At 45.2% G+C, this 16674-nt stretch overlaps 1 protein-coding gene across 1 annotated transcript in view; it reads left to right on the top strand.

Annotated features, from left to right (window-relative positions):
- Window positions 1–16674, top strand: part of KDM4C (lysine demethylase 4C) — an 865731-nt gene that overhangs the window by 219330 nt on the left and 629727 nt on the right. The window contains exon 5 of the mRNA XM_030194306.1: window positions 15492–15685. Within this exon, the coding sequence (XP_030050166.1) occupies window positions 15492–15685 (194 nt within the window). The remainder of the gene's footprint in view (window positions 1–15491; window positions 15686–16674) is intronic.

Below are 16674 nucleotides of genomic sequence, written 5' to 3'. Positions count from 1 at the left end.
TGGCTCCAGTTGAGCATAGCTGCTATAAAGGTGTCCGTGCCGGACAAGTTGCCGGTTGGAGGGAGGTTAAAATTTTTTCACCAAAGGTGGCCTCTCATAACCTCCGATCGGTGGGTTCTTCAAATAGTCCGGTTAGGATACTCCCTCAATTTGGTCTCCAGACCTCCAAATTGCCCACCGGGAGCTCAGTCCTTCAGCTTCCAGCACAGGCAGGTACTTGCAGAGGAACTCTCCGCCCTTTTCAGCGCCAATGCGGTCGAGCCCGTTCCACCAGGGCAAGAAGGGCTGGGATTCTATTCCAGGTACTTGGGCAAAAGAAAACGGGGGGGATGCGTCCCATCCTAGACCTGAGGGCCCTGAACAAATTCCGTGTCCAAGAAACGTTCAGGATGGTTTCCCTGGGCACTCTTCTTCCCATGATTCAGCAAAACGATTGGCTATGCTCTCTGGACTTAAAGGATGCCTATACACACATCCCGGTACTTCCAGCTCACAGGAGGTATCTTCGATTCCGTCTGGGAGCGCAGCACTTCCAGTTTTGTGTGCTGCCCTTTGGTCTGGCGTCTGCGCCCAGGGTCTTTACAAAATGCCTGGCAGTAGTTGCAGCGTCGCTACACAGACTGGGACTAATGCAGATGACTATTCAACTGCTGGAGCTACTCGGGTTTGTTATAAATTACCCCAAGTCCCATCTTTTCCCTGTTGAGCAACTCAAATTTATAGGAGCTCTACTGGATTCACAGACAGCTCGTGCCTATCTTCCCGAGGCGAGAGCGGACAATCTTCTGTCTCTAGTTTCCATGGCTAGAGCGTCACAGCAGATCAAAGCTCGGCAGTTGTTGAGACTTCTAGGCCATATGGCCTCCACAGTCCATGTCACGCCCATGGCCCATCTTCACATAAGATCAGCTCAATGGACCCTAGCTTCCCATTGGTATCAAGCTGCAGGGAATCTAGAGGATGCAATCCGGCTGTCCACCGATTTTCACAATTCCCTTCAGTGGTGGACAATTTGATCCAATTTGGCCTTGACCTTGACCTCCTTTTCAAATTCCTCAGCCACAAAAATGGATGCATCTTTCCTGGGGTGGGGAGCTCATGTCGATGGGCTTCACACTCCAGGAGATTGGTCCCTCCAGGAAAAAGGTCTTCAGATCAATCTCCTGGAGTTGCGAGCGGTCTGGAACGCTCTAAAGGCTTTCAGAGATCGGCTGGCCAATCAAATCATCCAAATTCAGACAGACAATCAGGTTGCCATGTACTACATCAACAAGCAGGAGGGCACCGGATCTCGCCCCCTGTGTCGAGAAGCCGTCCAGATGTGGCTTTGGGCTCGCCGTCACGGCATGTTTCTCCAAGCCACGTCAGTCTGACCGACAGCAGGATTATGCAACCTCACAAGTGGTCGCTCAATTCAGGTGTCGAATGCAAGATCTTCCGAGTTTGGGGCACCCCCTCGGTGGATCTTTTTGCCACTCAGCTCAATCACAAGGTCCCTCAGTTCTGTTCCAGACTTCAGGCCCATGACTGACTATCATCAGATGCCTTTCTCCTTCATTGGGGGAAGGGCCTTCTGTATGCATATCCTCCCATACCTCTGGTGGGGATGACTTTGCTGAAACTCAAGCAAGACCGCGGAACCATGACTCTGATTGCTCCCTTCTGGCCGCATCAGATTTGGTTCCCTCTTCTTCTGGAGTTGTCCTCCAAAGAACTGTGGAGATTAGAGTGTTTTCCAACCCTTATAACTCAGAGCGAGGGGGCGCTTCTGCATCCCAGCCTTGGTCTCTGGCTCTCACGGCCTGGATGTTGAGAGCGTAGAATTCGCTTCCTTGGGTCTTTCTGAGGGTGTCTACTGGGTTCTGCTTGCTTCCAGGAAAGATTCCACGAAGAGGTGTTACTTTTTGAAATGGAGGAGGTTTGCCATCTGGTGTGATAGCAAGGCCCTAGATCCTCACTCTTGTCCTACACAAACCCTGCTTGAATACCTTCTGCATTTGTCCGAGTCTGGTCTCAAGACCAACTCCGTAAGAGTTCATCTTAGTGCAATTAGTGCTTTTCATTCTCGTGTGGAAGGTAGGCCTATCTCTGGACAGCCTTTAGTTGTTCGCTTCATGAGAAGTTTGCTTTTGTCAAAGTCCCCTGTCAAACCTCCAACAGTGTCATGGGATCTCAACGTCGTTCTCACCCAGCTGATGAAGCCTCCTTTTGAGCCACTGACTTCCTGCCATCTGAAGTACTTGACCTGGAAGGTCATTTTCTTGGTGGTTGTTACTTCAGCTCGTAGAGTCAGTGAACTTCAAGCCTTGGTAGTGCATGCTCCTTATCTCAAGTTTCATCACAACAGAGTAGTCCTCCGCATGCACCCTAAGTTCTTGCCGAAGGTGGTGTCGGAGTTCCATCTGAACCAGTCAGTTGTCTTGCCAACATTTTTTCCCCGTCCTCATACCCGCCCTGCTGAACGTCAGTTGCACACCTTAGACTGCAAGAGAGCATTGGCCTTTTACGTGGAGTGGACAAGCCCCTTCAGACAGTCCGCCCAAGTGTTTGTTTCTTTTCATCCCAAGAAACATCCCAACAGAAGGGGAGTCGCAGTCGGGAAACACACCATCTCCAATTGGCTAGCGGATTGCGTTTCCTTCACTTATGCCCAGGCTGGAATGACTCTTGAAGGTCATGTCAAGGCTCATAGTGTTAGAGCCATGGCGCGTCGTTGGCCCACTTGAAGTCAGCCACTATAGAAGAGATTTGCAAGGCTGCGACGTGGTCATCAATCCACACGTTCACATCTCACTACTGCCTTCAGCAGGATACCCAACGCGACAGTTGGTTTGGGCAGTCGGTGCTGCAGAATCTGTTTGGGGGTTTAGAATCCAGCTCCACCCCCCTAGGCCCATTTTTATTCTGTTCCAGGCTGCACTCTCAGATGTTCTAGTTCGTAGGTAAATTCTTATGTCCTCGCCGTTGCGAGGCCCAATTGACCCTGTTTGTTTTGAGTGAGCCTGGGTGCTAGGGATACCCCAGTCGTGAGAACAAGCAGCCTGTTTCTCCTCGGAGAAAGTTAAGATACATACCTGTAGCAGGTATTCTCCGAGGACAGCAGGCTGATTGTTCTCACAAACCCGCCCACCTCCCCTTTGGAGGAGTTGTTCTTTTATTTTGCTTTTGTACATAACTGTACGGGTCTCTTGTGCGACGGGCAGGAAGACGGCCGCGCTTGCGCGGTGCGCGCACCCCGTGTGCCAGAAGGTTCTGTCAAAGCTTGAAGATTTTTTGCTTTGAAAAAATTCAGTTTGTGGGGCCGCTGTGGACGTCGACCCAGTCGTGAGAACGTCGTATTTTTTTTCCATTATTGGCAAAAGCCGGCTATCTGGTAGCCACGCCCATACCCGCCCATGTACCGCGTTCGGTTCACCGCCGACACACCCCTTTGAACTTTCGCCGGCGAGGCGACGGGAAAGCGGTGAAGCTGTCAAAAAAAGCAGCTTTCGATTATACCGATTTCGCCGCTTTTCCGAGATCGCCGGCCATCTCCTGATTTGTGTCGGGAAATGGCCGGCGATCACTTTCGATTATGAGCTGGATAGTAACATAGTAGATGACGGCAGAAAAAGACCTGCATGGTCCATCCAGTCTGCCCAACAAGATAAACTCATATGTGCCACTTTTTGTGTATACCTTACCTTGACTTGTACCAGTATTTTTCAGGGCATAGACCGTATAAGTCTGCCCAGCACTATCCCCGCCCCCCAACCACCAGCCCCGCTTCCCACCACCAGCTCTGGCACAGATCATATATGTCTACCCAGCACTATCCTCGCCTCCCAACCACCAGCCCCGCCTCCCACCACTAGCTCTGGCAGACCGTATAAATCTGCCTAGCACTATCCCTGCCTCCCACTACCGGCTCTGCCACCCAATCTCGGCTAAGTTCCTGAGGATCCCTTCCTTCTGAACAGGATTCCTTTATGTTTGTCCCACGCATGTTTGAATTCCGTTACCGTTTTCATCTCCACCACCTCCCGCGGGAGGGCTTTCCAAGCATCCACCACTCTCTCCGTGAAAAAATACTTCCTGACATTTTTCTTGAGTCTGCCCCCCTTCAATCTCATTTCATATCCTCTCGTTCTACTCTCTTTGCATCTCTGGAAAAGGCTCGTTTGAGGATTAATACCTTTCAAATATTTGAACGTCTGTATCATATTACCCCTGTTTCTCCTTTTCCTCCAGAGTATACATGTTCAGGTCCACAAGTCTATCCTCATACATCTTGTAACGCAAATCCCATACCATTCTCGTAGCTTTTCTTTGCACCGCTTCAATTCTTTTTACATCCTTAGCAAGATACGGCCTCCAAAACTGAACACCAGGTGGGGCCTCACCAACGACTGTTATTATGCAGTATTGGCATTATTATGAATTATTGGCATATTTTGGGTTTATCGTTCCTTAAAGGAAAAGTCAAAATTTGCATACAGGAGAGGGAAAAATTTGGAACAGCTGTTATCTAACCCCAGAGCTCCCAGGTCAGAAATTACAGGACATTTCAAATGTGGGAAATGCCATTGAGAGTTCTGTAGTTAAGATCACTCATACATCCCAATTTTTTAATTTGAAATCTAAAACTAATTGTAACTCATCTGGGGTGGTTTACTGTATCATTTGCCCTGTTGGCTTTATTGTATTGGTCAAACTACCAGAAAAAATAAAACACGTATAGGGGAGCATATTAGTAATATTAAAACTGGGAAACAGGAGACTCCCTTAACTGTGCATTGGAAGGACTTCAATCATTTAATTAGTGAACTACAATTTGTAGTATTGTTACAAATGGAAGCTTGAGGGGGAGTTCATTCTGACAGACTGCTTTATAAGGAACAGAGATTCGTGTATTTGTGGAGCACAACACATCCGGAGGGACTGAATAACATAGTAACATAGTAGATGACGGCAGAAAAAGACCTGCACGGTCCATCCAGTCTGCCCAACAAGATAACTCATATTTGCTACTTTTGGTGTATACCCTACTTTGGTTTGTACCTGTGCTCTTCAGGGCACAGACCGTATAAGTATGCCCAGCACTATCCCCGCCTCACAACCACCTGCCCCTCCTCCCAACCACCGGCTCTGGCACAGACCGTATAAGTCTGCCCAGCACTATCCTCACCTCCCAATCACCAGCCCTGCCTCCCAACCACCGGCTCTGGCACAGACCGTACAAGTCTGTCCAGCACTATCCCCGCCTCCCAACCACCAGCCCCGCCTCCCGATCTTGACTAAGCTCCTGAAGATCCATTCCTTCGGCACGGGATTCCTTTATGCTTATCCCACGCATGTTTGAATTCCGTTACCGTTTTCATTTCCACCACCTCCTGCGGGAGGGCATTCCAAGCATCCACTACTCTCTCCGTGAAAAAATACTTCCTGACATTTTTCTTGAGTCTGCCCCCCTTCAATCTCATTTCATGTCCTCTCGTTCTACCACCTTCCCACCTCCGGAAAAGGTTCGTTTGCAGATTAATACCTTTCAAATATTTGAACGTCTGTATCATATCACCCCTGTTTCTTCTTTCCTCCAGAGTATACATGTTTAGTTCATCAAGTCTCTCCTCATACGTCTTGTAACGCAAATCCCATACCATTCTCGTAGCTTTTCTTTGCACCGCTTCAATTCTTTTTACATCCTTAACAAGATACAGCCTCCAAAACTGAACACACTACTCCAGGTGGGGCCTCACCAACGACTTATACAGGGGCATCAACACCCCCTTTCTTCTGCTGGTCACACCTCTCTCTATACAGCCTAACAACCTTCTAGCTACGGCCACCGCCTTGTCACACTGTTTCGTCGCCTTCAAATCCTCAGATACTATCACCTCAAGATCCCTCTCTCCGCCCGTACCTATCAGACTCTCCCCGCCTAACACATACGTCTCCCGTGGATTTCTATTCCCTAAGTGCATCACTTTGCATTTCTTCGCATTGAATTTTAATTGCCAAACCTTAGACCATTCTTCTAGCTTCCTCAGATCCTTTTTCATGTTTTCCACTCCCTCCGGGTTGTCCACTCTGTTACAGATCTTAGTATCATCCGCAAATAGGCAAACTTTACCCTCTAACCCTTCGGCAATGTCACTCACAAATATATTGAACAGAATCGGCCCCAGCACCGATCCCTGAGGCACTCCACTACTCACCTTTCCTTCCTCCGAGCGAATTCCATTCACCACCACCCTCTGACGTCTGTCCATCAACCAGTCCCTAATCCAGTTCACCACTTCAGGTCCTATCTTCAGCCCCTCCAGTTTATTTAAGAGCCTCCTGTGGGGAACCGTGTCAAAAGCTTTGCTGAAATCTAAGTAGATTACGTCCATAGCTCGTCCCTGATTCAATTCTCCTGTCACCCAATCAAAGAACTCAATGAGATTCGTTTGGCACGATTTCCCTTTGGTAAAACCATGTTGTCTCGGATCTTGCAACTTATTGGCTTCCAGAAAATTCACTATCCTTTCCTTCAGCATTGCTTCCATTACTTTTCCAATAACCGGTGAGGCTTACCGGCCTGTAGTTTCCAGCTTCTTCCCTATCACCACTTTTGTGAAGAGGGACCACCTCCGCCGTTCTCCAATCCCTCGGAACCTTTCCCGTCTGCAAGGATATATTAAACAAATCTTTAAGAGGACCCACCAAAACCTCTCTGAGCTCCCTCAATATCCTGGGGTGGATCCCGTCCGGTCCCACTGCTTTGTCCACCTTTAGCTTTTCAAGTTGTTGATACACACTTTCTTCCATGAATGGTGCTCTATCCACTTCATTCTTAATTGTATTATTTCCAGTCCATCGCGATTCTTCTCCAGGATTTTCCTCTGTGAAAACAGAACAAAAGTATCTATTTAGCAAATTTGCTTTTTCTTCATCATTTTCCACATAGCGGTTCTCAGTATCTTTTAGTCTCACAATTCCCTTTTTAGTCATTCTCCTTTCACTAATATACCTGAAGAAATTTTTGTCACCCCTCCTTACATTTCTAGCCATTTGTTCTTCCGCTTGCGCTTTTGCCATTCGTATCTCTCGGCTTCTTTCATTTTCATCCGGTAATCCTCCATGTGTTCCTTTTCTTGAGTTTTTCTGTATTTCTGGAACGCCTTTAGCCTTTATTTTCTCAACCACTTGCTTGGAGATCCATATCGGTTTCCTTTTTCTCTTGCTTTTATTTACTTTCCTTACATAAAGGTTCGTGGCCCTATTTATAGCTTCTTTCAACCTGGACCACTGTCCTTCCACTTCTCATATTTCCTCCCAGCCCATCATCTCCTTCCTCAGGTATTCCCCCATTTTACTAAAGTCAGCACGCTTGAAATCCAGGACTTTGAGTTTTGAGTGGCCGCTCTCCACTTTAGCTGTCATATCAAACCAAACCGTTTGATGGTCACTGCTGCCCAGGTGGGCACCCACTCGGATATTTGACACGCTATTGCCATTTGTGAGCACCAGATCCAGTGTCACTCCCTCCCTCGTGGGTTCCATAACCATTTGTCTGAGCAAAACACTTTGGAAAGCATCCACGATCCCTCAACTTCTTTCCGATTCTGCAGACGGAACCTTCCAATCTATATCCGGCAGATTGAAATCTCCCAGTAACAGCACCTCTCTCTTGCTTCCCAACTTTTGAATATCTGCGATCAGGTCTTTATCTAATTCCTCCAATTGTGTCGGAGGTCTGTAGACAACACCCACGTGGACAGAGGTTCTATCATCTCTTTTTAAGGTGATTCATATCGCTTCTTCCTTTCCCCAGGTCCCTGTCATTTCAGTGGCAGTGATATCATTCCTCACATACAGAGCTACTCCGCCACCTTTATGACCCTCTCTATCCTTCCTAAATAGATTATAGCCTGGTATGTTTGCATCCCATTCATGGGAACCATTTAGCCACGTCTCTGTGATTGCAACAACATCCAGGTCTGCCTCCAACATCAGGGCCTGAAGGTCATGAACTTTATTGCTTAGACTGCGAGCATTTGTGGTCATCGCTTTCCATCTACATTTCCTGGTATGTGTTTCAACAGTAGTGATTTGGGGGTTTCTTTTCTCTTTGGGTACCTTCATATCTTTTTGTTCCACTTTTATTATTTTTTCTTTGGCTTCCGTTCTGTTTTCAAGAACATCACAGTGCTGTAATGGAGTAAAAGAATTTTGTAGGGGTAACACTTGTGAGGTCTGATGTTTTCTTGTCACATAACGAAGTCTGCCTGAGCCTACAGTGATCCATCTATTTTTAGGTGGTTTTATCCTTTGTGGTAGTGGTGATAATTTCGTATGATTCTGTGCAGTATGATATTGTGCGGTCCTAGATGCTGCTTTAAGTGCATCTAGTTCCTGTTTTACTTTACTGAGCTCGTGTTTTAATCTAGTGAGTTGCAGACAGATAGGACAAGCCTTAAGTCTCCAGATAATTGGTCTTGAAACTAAAGCACCACAATTATTACAGAGAATAAAAGTCATCCTGATTGATTGAAATGGGTATGAACAGGTATGATATAGTGAGAACAGCAGCTTATGGGTCTGTTGGCTGAGATTCTTATTTTTAGAGCAGTAATCCTTAGCTGGTGAGTAGAAGACTGGGGATTCCTGTGATAATGAGGGGTTTTCTTTTCAGAGACAGTTGTAACATGGGTGGAGTTAAATTGTGATAATTAGTGTATTTGGGGAAGTTATTTATGAAATGTCCGTCTCGGGGTGGATGGGTTGAGGGGCAGGGTGGGTGGGCTTAAGCTTAAGACTGTAGGAATGTCTCCTCTGTAACCTATCTGAAGAGCTGTACTTAAATTCACCAGAAGAAATTTGCCGGTGTACAGCTCTAAGGATTGGGACATGCAAAGCACTATTTTAGCAGAGTATGTAACAAAACAGGAAATATATAAAGATATAAATGCAGAATTAAGCCAGAATTAAGATATAAATGCAGAATTAATCCAGACTTAAAGGCAGAGCAATTCTTATCTGTTTGTATCTTTCAGGCAGGAGCCAGTGAAGACCATGTGGTTTAACTGCTCCTCCTTACAACACAACCTCACCTTAGCCTACAGATTTACAAACCAGATGGGGAAAGGGTACACTTTTAGGGAGCAAACAAAAGATCTAATTCTTTTGCTAGTTTTCAGATTAAACAGATATCAAACCATAAGGAAATTGAATGGGATTGATTGACTCCATGTGTACCTAAGCAAACCAATTAAGGAGGTATTTAAACCACGGGTTGCATTGCGGAAGTACACAGTGTGTGATGACATGCATTATGGACTGGGCTCCCATATGGGAAGAGCAGTAGCGTTATATTATGGTGAAGGTATTTTCATGAAGATTTTGAGAATGTATTAGAGGTAACTTAAATTGTTGTTATTCTTTTCTGTAAAGGAGTGTTTGTTTTGAGTTGGTAATGAAATCGTTTGAATATATTTTCACAGCGTATCCTTTTGAAAAAGCTAAGAATGAAACTCGGCCACTCAAGGAAATGCTGTGAATGAAAGATAAAGATGTCCTCAAATAAATTGCATACTCCTAATACTCCTAATAGAAGTGATTTGAAGGCTAGGAAAATATATGTGGTATACATACCACAGTTATAGTATTAGGAGGACATGTGATAGTCATGGGCATTAGTAAAGTACAGATTGAAAATATCTTTCATTTGTAATCATATGTTCATCTAATGGAAGGTTTCTGAACAGCTCTCAGGATGTCCTGGATGAGCTGTAGAACATTGAGAGCTTAGACTGCTTAATTTTCTAGGCTGTGATGGCTAGATACCTCAGGTCTGGATGAAGCAGGTGATCCTCCTGTTAAGTTATTAGTGCTGGGAACTGGAGCAGATTGTGAGGAAATGGAACTTCCAGGCTCTCAAGAAGAGGGAACCAGGTTTGTTGAAGCCAGTAGGGCACTGAGAATCATGGTGTTTCAGCTTGTTGGAAATTGTGTACAACTCTCAGTATGAGAGGAATTGGAGAGTAAGCTTAAATGAGCAAGAAAGACCAGAGATTGGCCAGGCATCTGGAGTTAGACATAGGAGGGATGGAAGAATAGAACAGTGCAGAGGAAACCTTGCATTCTCTTGCTAGCAATAAGGTTGATCTGAGATGTTTTAAGAGGGAACTTGTTAGCGTTGTATCGACGGGTCGATTTGAAGATAGAATCTGCTGAGTTTGACTTTTGCTGCTTATTTTTATAGCACTACTAGGTGTACATACAGTGGGGGAAATAAGTATTTGATCCCTTGCTGATTTTGTAAGTTTGCCCACTGACAAAGACATGAGCAGCCCATAATTGAAGGGTAGGTTATTGGTAACAGTGAGAGATAGCACATCACAAATTAAATCCGGAAAATCACATTGTGGAAAGTATATGAATTTATTTGCATTCTGCAGAGGGAAATAAGTATTTGATCCCCCACCAACCAGTAGAGATCTGGCCCCTACAGACCAGGTAGATGCTCCAAATCAACTCGTTACCTGCATGACAGACAGCTGTCGGCAATGGTCACCTGTATGAAAGACACCTGTCCACAGACTCAGTGAATCAGTCAGACTCTAACCTCTACAAAATGGCCAAGAGCAAGGAGCTGTCTAAGGATGTCAGGGACAAGATCATACACCTGCACAAGGCTGGAATGGGCTACAAAACCATCAGTAAGACGCTGGGCGAGAAGGAGACAACTGTTGGTGCCATAGTAAGAAAATGGAAGAAGTACAAAATGACTGTCAATCGACAAAGATCTGGGGCTCCACGCAAAATCTCACCTCGTGGGGTATCCTTGATCATGAGGAAGGTTAGAAATCAGCCTACAACTACAAGGGGGGAACTTGTCAATGATCTCAAGGCAGCTGGGACCACTGTCACCACGAAAACCATTGGTAACACATTACGACATAACGGATTGCAATCCTGCAGTGCCCGCAAGGTCCCCCTGCTCCGGAAGGCACATGTGACGGCCCGTCTGAAGTTTGCCAGTGAACACCTGGATGATGCCGAGAGTGATTGGGAGAAGGTGCTGTGGTCAGATGAGACAAAAATTGAGCTCTTTGGCATGAACTCAACTCGCCGTGTTTGGAGGAAGAGAAATGCTGCCTATGACCCAAAGAACACCGTCCCCACTGTCAAGCATGGAGGTGGAAATGTTATGTTTTGGGGGTGTTTCTCTGCTAAGGGCACAGGACTACTTCACCGCATCAATGGGAGAATGGATGGGGCCATGTACCGTACAATTCTGAGTGACAACCTCCTTCCCTCCGCCAGGGCCTTAAAAATGGGTCGTGGCTGGGTCTTCCAGCACGACAATGACCCAAAACATACAGCCAAGGCAACAAAGGAGTGGCTCAGGAAGAAGCACATTAGGGTCATGGAGTGGCCTAGCCAGTCACCAGACCTTAATCCCATTGAAAACTTATGGAGGGAGCTGAAGCTGCGAGTTGCCAAGCGACAGCTCAGAACTCTTAATGATTTAGAGATGATCTGCAAAGAGGAGTGGACCAAAATTCCTCCTGACATGTGTGCAAACCTCATCATCAACTACAGAAGACGTCTGACCGCTGTGCTTGCCAACAAGGGTTTTGCCACCAAGTATTAGGTCTTGTTTGCCAGAGGGATTAAATACTTATTTCCCTCTGCAGAATGCAAATAAATTCATATACTTTCCACAATGTGATTTTCCGGATTTAATTTGTGATGTGCTATCTCTCACTGTTACCAATAACCTACCCTTCAATTATGGGCTGCTCATGTCTTTGTCAGTGGGCAAACTTACAAAATCAGCAAGGGATCAAATACTTATTTCCCCCACTGTAGATAGCACTGTACACAAACACTTAAGTGCTATGTTGAAGCTTGGTCCAATGTACAGTGAAAGTCTTTGCAGGTGGTATTCAGTGAGGCACACTTTAAAAGGGCCACTGTTGCTGTGCTGACCCTATTTTGAAAAGACCTGATTTTGGAGCTGCGAGAAGCATCTGCTTATTCATAGCAGAACTGTATACAAGACATTGGCCAGTTTGACATACCAGGATAAAATGAGTTTACAATCTATTCAAAACAGGACAAGTATGGGATTAGTGAGAAGCAGCTTCAAAAAGATGGGTTTTTAGCCTGGATTTGGCCAGAGATGGAGCATGACGTACCTACTCAATCAATTCCAGGTATACACTGCAGAAATTAGAAAGGAATGGAGTTTGGATTTTAGAGCAGAGTAGAAGGGTACAGATAAGTGACTTACCTTATTAATGGAGTTCCTGGAGGAGGGGTATAAGAAAATATAAGAAATAAAAATTACTGAGGATCTGTAGAATAAATGCACCTGCAAAACAGTAAGAGGAGTTTGAACTGTATATGGAAATGGGAGCTAATGAAGTGACTTGAGGAGAGATGTTATATGAGTGTAGCAACGCTGGTGGAAGATGGTCACGAAGCAGAATTTTGAACAGATTGAAGGGGCAAGAGATAGTTTAGTGGGAGACCTATGAGGTAGAAGTTGCAGTCATCCACAGATCCCCTCTGTACTCTGGGTTGGATACCATCTCAGTCATCCCCGAATCTACTTTTATCATGGATTCAACCTCCTTCTGGCCATCTTAGTCTTTTACAGGAGAAAGTCCACCTTCTACTCCAGGCCAAAGCCATAGAACATATTACTCCACAGGAGTGGAATGTAGGCTTCTACTCAAGATATTTTTTCTTTCCAAAAAAAGAGAGAAGACTTATACCCAATACTAGATCTTGGAGATCTCAACAGTTTCCTCCTCAAGGAAAAATTCAGAATGACAATTACCTTTCCCTTTGCTCAAAAAAAAAAATTTTGGATGTGTACCCTGGATCTCGGGGATTAATAACACACTAGTAAGAAAGGCCCGGTTCTGAGGCCAATGAAACGGGCGCTAGCAAGGCCCTTTCCTTCCCATCCCCCTCCCCTTTTTCGTGGACTTACCCTCCGTGCTTGAGGAGTGGCTGGCTGGCTCCCTCACTGCCTCCGATCTTCTGCCTGCCTGCGTGTTCCTGCCTGCCTGCCTCACTCCCTCCGTTGGTCGGGGCTGGCTGGCTCATTGGCTCCCTCGCTGCCTGGGTGCCTCATGTAGTGTTGCAGATCGATGTGTGCCCCGCCCTCTCGTCAAACGTGATGATGTCAAGGGCGGAGCAATGTGATTGGTTAACTGTCATTGCTCCGCCCTCGACTTCATCACGTTTGTCGCGAGGGCAGGGCAAACAGGCATGGGGAGAAATTCCGATCTCTGCCACCTCGGGCAACATTCCGATCTCTGCCACCTCAAAAATCGGAAGTTGCAGCGCTTCATTAGAACATTGAGGTAGCGAATTATGTGCGGAAAGGGCATGGCTGTGGGCGGGTCTCAGTGAGAGTGAGTGGTGCATGAGTGACAGTGAGTGGTGACAGCCTAAGTGCAGGGCTTCAGTGTTTCCCTGCCACAGAGTGAGCTTTGAGGTGAGAATTATTTATATAGATATTCTAATCCATCCTTGTTAGAAGTACCATTCCTGCCTGCCTGCCTCACTCCCTCCGTTGGTCGGGGCTGGCTGGCTCATTGGCTCCCTCGCTGCCTGGGTGCCTCATGTAGTGTTGCAGATCGATGTGTGCCCCGCCCTCTCGTCAAACGTGATGATGTCAAGGGCGGAGCAATGTGATTGGTTAACTGTCATTGCTCCGCCCTCGACTTCATCACGTTTGTCGCGAGGGCAGGGCAAACAGGCATGGGGAGAAATTCCGATCTCTGCCACCTCGGGCAACATTCCGATCTCTGCCACCTCAAAAATCGGAAGTTGCAGCGCTTCATTAGAACATTGAGGTAGCGAATTATGTGCGGAAAGGGCATGGCTGTGGGCGGGTCTCAGTGAGAGTGAGTGGTGCATGAGTGACAGTGAGTGGTGACAGCCTAAGTGCAGGGCTTCAGTGTTTCCCTGCCACAGAGTGAGCTTTGAGGTGAGAATTATTTATATAGATATTCTAATCCATCCTTGTTAGAAGTACCATTTCAGGTTGACCCTTCAATCCATCCATGTCAAGAACAGTCTTTCCTTCGGCTTCTTACCTACCCCCAGAGTGTTTCAAAACATCTTATGGTGACAGTTGCTCGCCCGCACAAACAAGGGCATCTGTTATTTCCTTAGTTGGACAATTGACTTCTAGTGTTCAGACAGAGTCACAGGCCTTAACTCTCCTGAAGGAAGCAACTGTTTTATCTTCAGTCTCTAGGATTTCTTATCAACTGCCTGAAGTGTACCCTGTATCTTACCAATGTTGTAATTTCCCTATCTCCTTCCTCCCTCCCTCTCTTCTTCCACCTCATTAGTAAGGATTAGTGTAGTATCTTGATAAAGTGTATTTGCCATTCTCTTATCTTCCTCTTGCCTCTCTGCACATACTGTAATCTTTTATTGCTTCCTTTCTCTCCTCTTCTATATACCTCCATCTCTTTCCATCTGTATGCTTCCTTTCAGCTTCCCATTCCATTTATCCCATTTAATGATATTCTCTTCTCACCCTCCAATCCATCAATGTTTTTTTTTCTTTTCTTTCCCTGTCCATCCTCTATAGGATTTTCTTTCATGCCTGCCTTCTCTTTAGGGTCTTGTCCTGTTTTCTCTTCTTCTTTCTCTCTTCAAAGTCTTCTTTTCCATATTCAGCTACAACCCCCTTTCAAAGTCCTTTCGTTCCATCTTTTTTTTTTTCTGGGTCCTTGCCTCTTCTCTGCTGTTGTTTCAATGGACCAGATGGATAGAGGAGGAGACAGACAGCATTGGGACTGGGATGCAGAGGGGGAGAGAGTAGTGATGGCACTGGACAGAGCAGCGTTCTTAGGAGGAAAGGAGAGAGACTTGATACAGATTTGTGAGAAAAGCATATTGGGGGTGGGGACACAGCATTTGCTTGTAATCTTTGCAGCTTTTTCTCCTTTCATTGGCTTACCTTTTAGAGATAAATGCCTACTAGAAAGGAATTGAGAACTGATAGGATTACAAGCAAATACTGTGTCTCTGCACTGCTGCTGCCCTGTTAGAGCAGATTGTTTTGTGACTGTGGAGACATTTTACATCACAGTGTTTCTACCTTTTCTCCTTGTCTGTTTTAATAACTATTTTTGAATTGCTGTGAACTAGCTGAGTAGAAAATTAGAAGTGCTATACTAGAAATTTGTATCTGCTAATGTGGAATACCTCCTCTGTGGTGACCTTAACTTTTTCCTAGAAACAGGGTGATCCCGTATTAGGTGGAGGCTAAAAGTCTTATTTCTAAGTGTGTAAACTAATGATTATGTTAAATAATACAACAGTTCTATATTTTTGTAGTATATATTTATATTCATCCATATAGAGTAGCTTTAGAATGTTTCCAGAGGTAGTTTTAAACTGGTACAGAGAAAGAGTAACATATTTGTTTAGAAATCAGTTTTATTGAGAAGTTAAAATTTATTGTATTTGTACTTTTATTTTAGGATGTCGATGAATGGAACATATCTCGCTTGAATACAATATTGGATGTTGTAGGAGAAGACTGTGGCATTTCCATTGAAGGTGTAAATACTCCATATCTCTATTTTGGCATGTGGAAAACGACATTTGCGTGGCATACTGAAGATATGGATCTTTACAGCATTAATTATCTCCACTTTGGCGAGCCCAAATCATGGCAAGTTAAATATTTTAATGAAAACATTTTAAAATAAAACTTTTTCAAAGTCTAAAGTAGACATCAAAGTTGTGATAAAATCTAACCTGTCTTTCACATAGAAATATATTTTTAATCTATATAAGATGATAGGATGTAATAGTGGTGTAGCCAGAAGGCAATTTTTGGGTGGGCCAACAGGTTGGATGGGTGGGCACTAAGGTTTCAAACTTTTTGAAAGAGAAAAACCCACCACCTGATGCACTCATTCACTGCCTCACTCCATCCCCAATAATTTCAATGAGGGTAGCAGTACAGGTCACACTGAGAATAGGGGACGTCCAAGAGACTGCACTCTTTAGTCCCCATTGAGCCATGGTCCCCCAGCACACACATGTTTCCCCTATATCAGGGTTTGTCAATTCTTTTCTGGCCATGACCCCATAATAGTGGCCAAATAAATTATGCGCCCCCCCCCCCCCCCCCACAAGAGGTGCAGAATAATTTTGTACCTATGAAGAGCCCACTCAAGGCGTAACCCTATTTGGTGTCCCGACCCACAGTTTGGGAAGCTCTGTCCTATATGGTATTGAAGCCAAATACATTCTGCATCCACTGACCCCCCTGGCCCTCCCCCAACAGTGGATGCAGAGCAGAGCCAGGACATTTTCCCATAAAACTCACCATACAAATAAATATTTGTCTGTAGTGTAATCTCAATAACAAACATAGTGGAAATTAATGTAAGTCAATTAGAACCTAGATAAAATCTATCATGCCAGCACTAACTTCCAAAACAAGGATTCTACCTGCGATATTTTAGGGCTGTAGATATTGCAGTGAGGCCCTAAAATATCAATACATTTACTGGGAAAACTGAACATTCAAAATGCCAGGTTACTACAAAATGCTATATAGACAATTCATACTAGCAGAATACCTTGGTCACACACACACACAACACAAATGTCAAATACAGAATAGGTGACCACAAATATAAACAAATTAAA

This window comes from Microcaecilia unicolor, chromosome 2, assembly GCF_901765095.1.
Source record: "Microcaecilia unicolor chromosome 2, aMicUni1.1, whole genome shotgun sequence".
Taxonomy (NCBI): Eukaryota; Metazoa; Chordata; class Amphibia; order Gymnophiona; family Siphonopidae; genus Microcaecilia; species Microcaecilia unicolor.
This window is presented reverse-complemented; position numbering and strand designations above follow the sequence as displayed.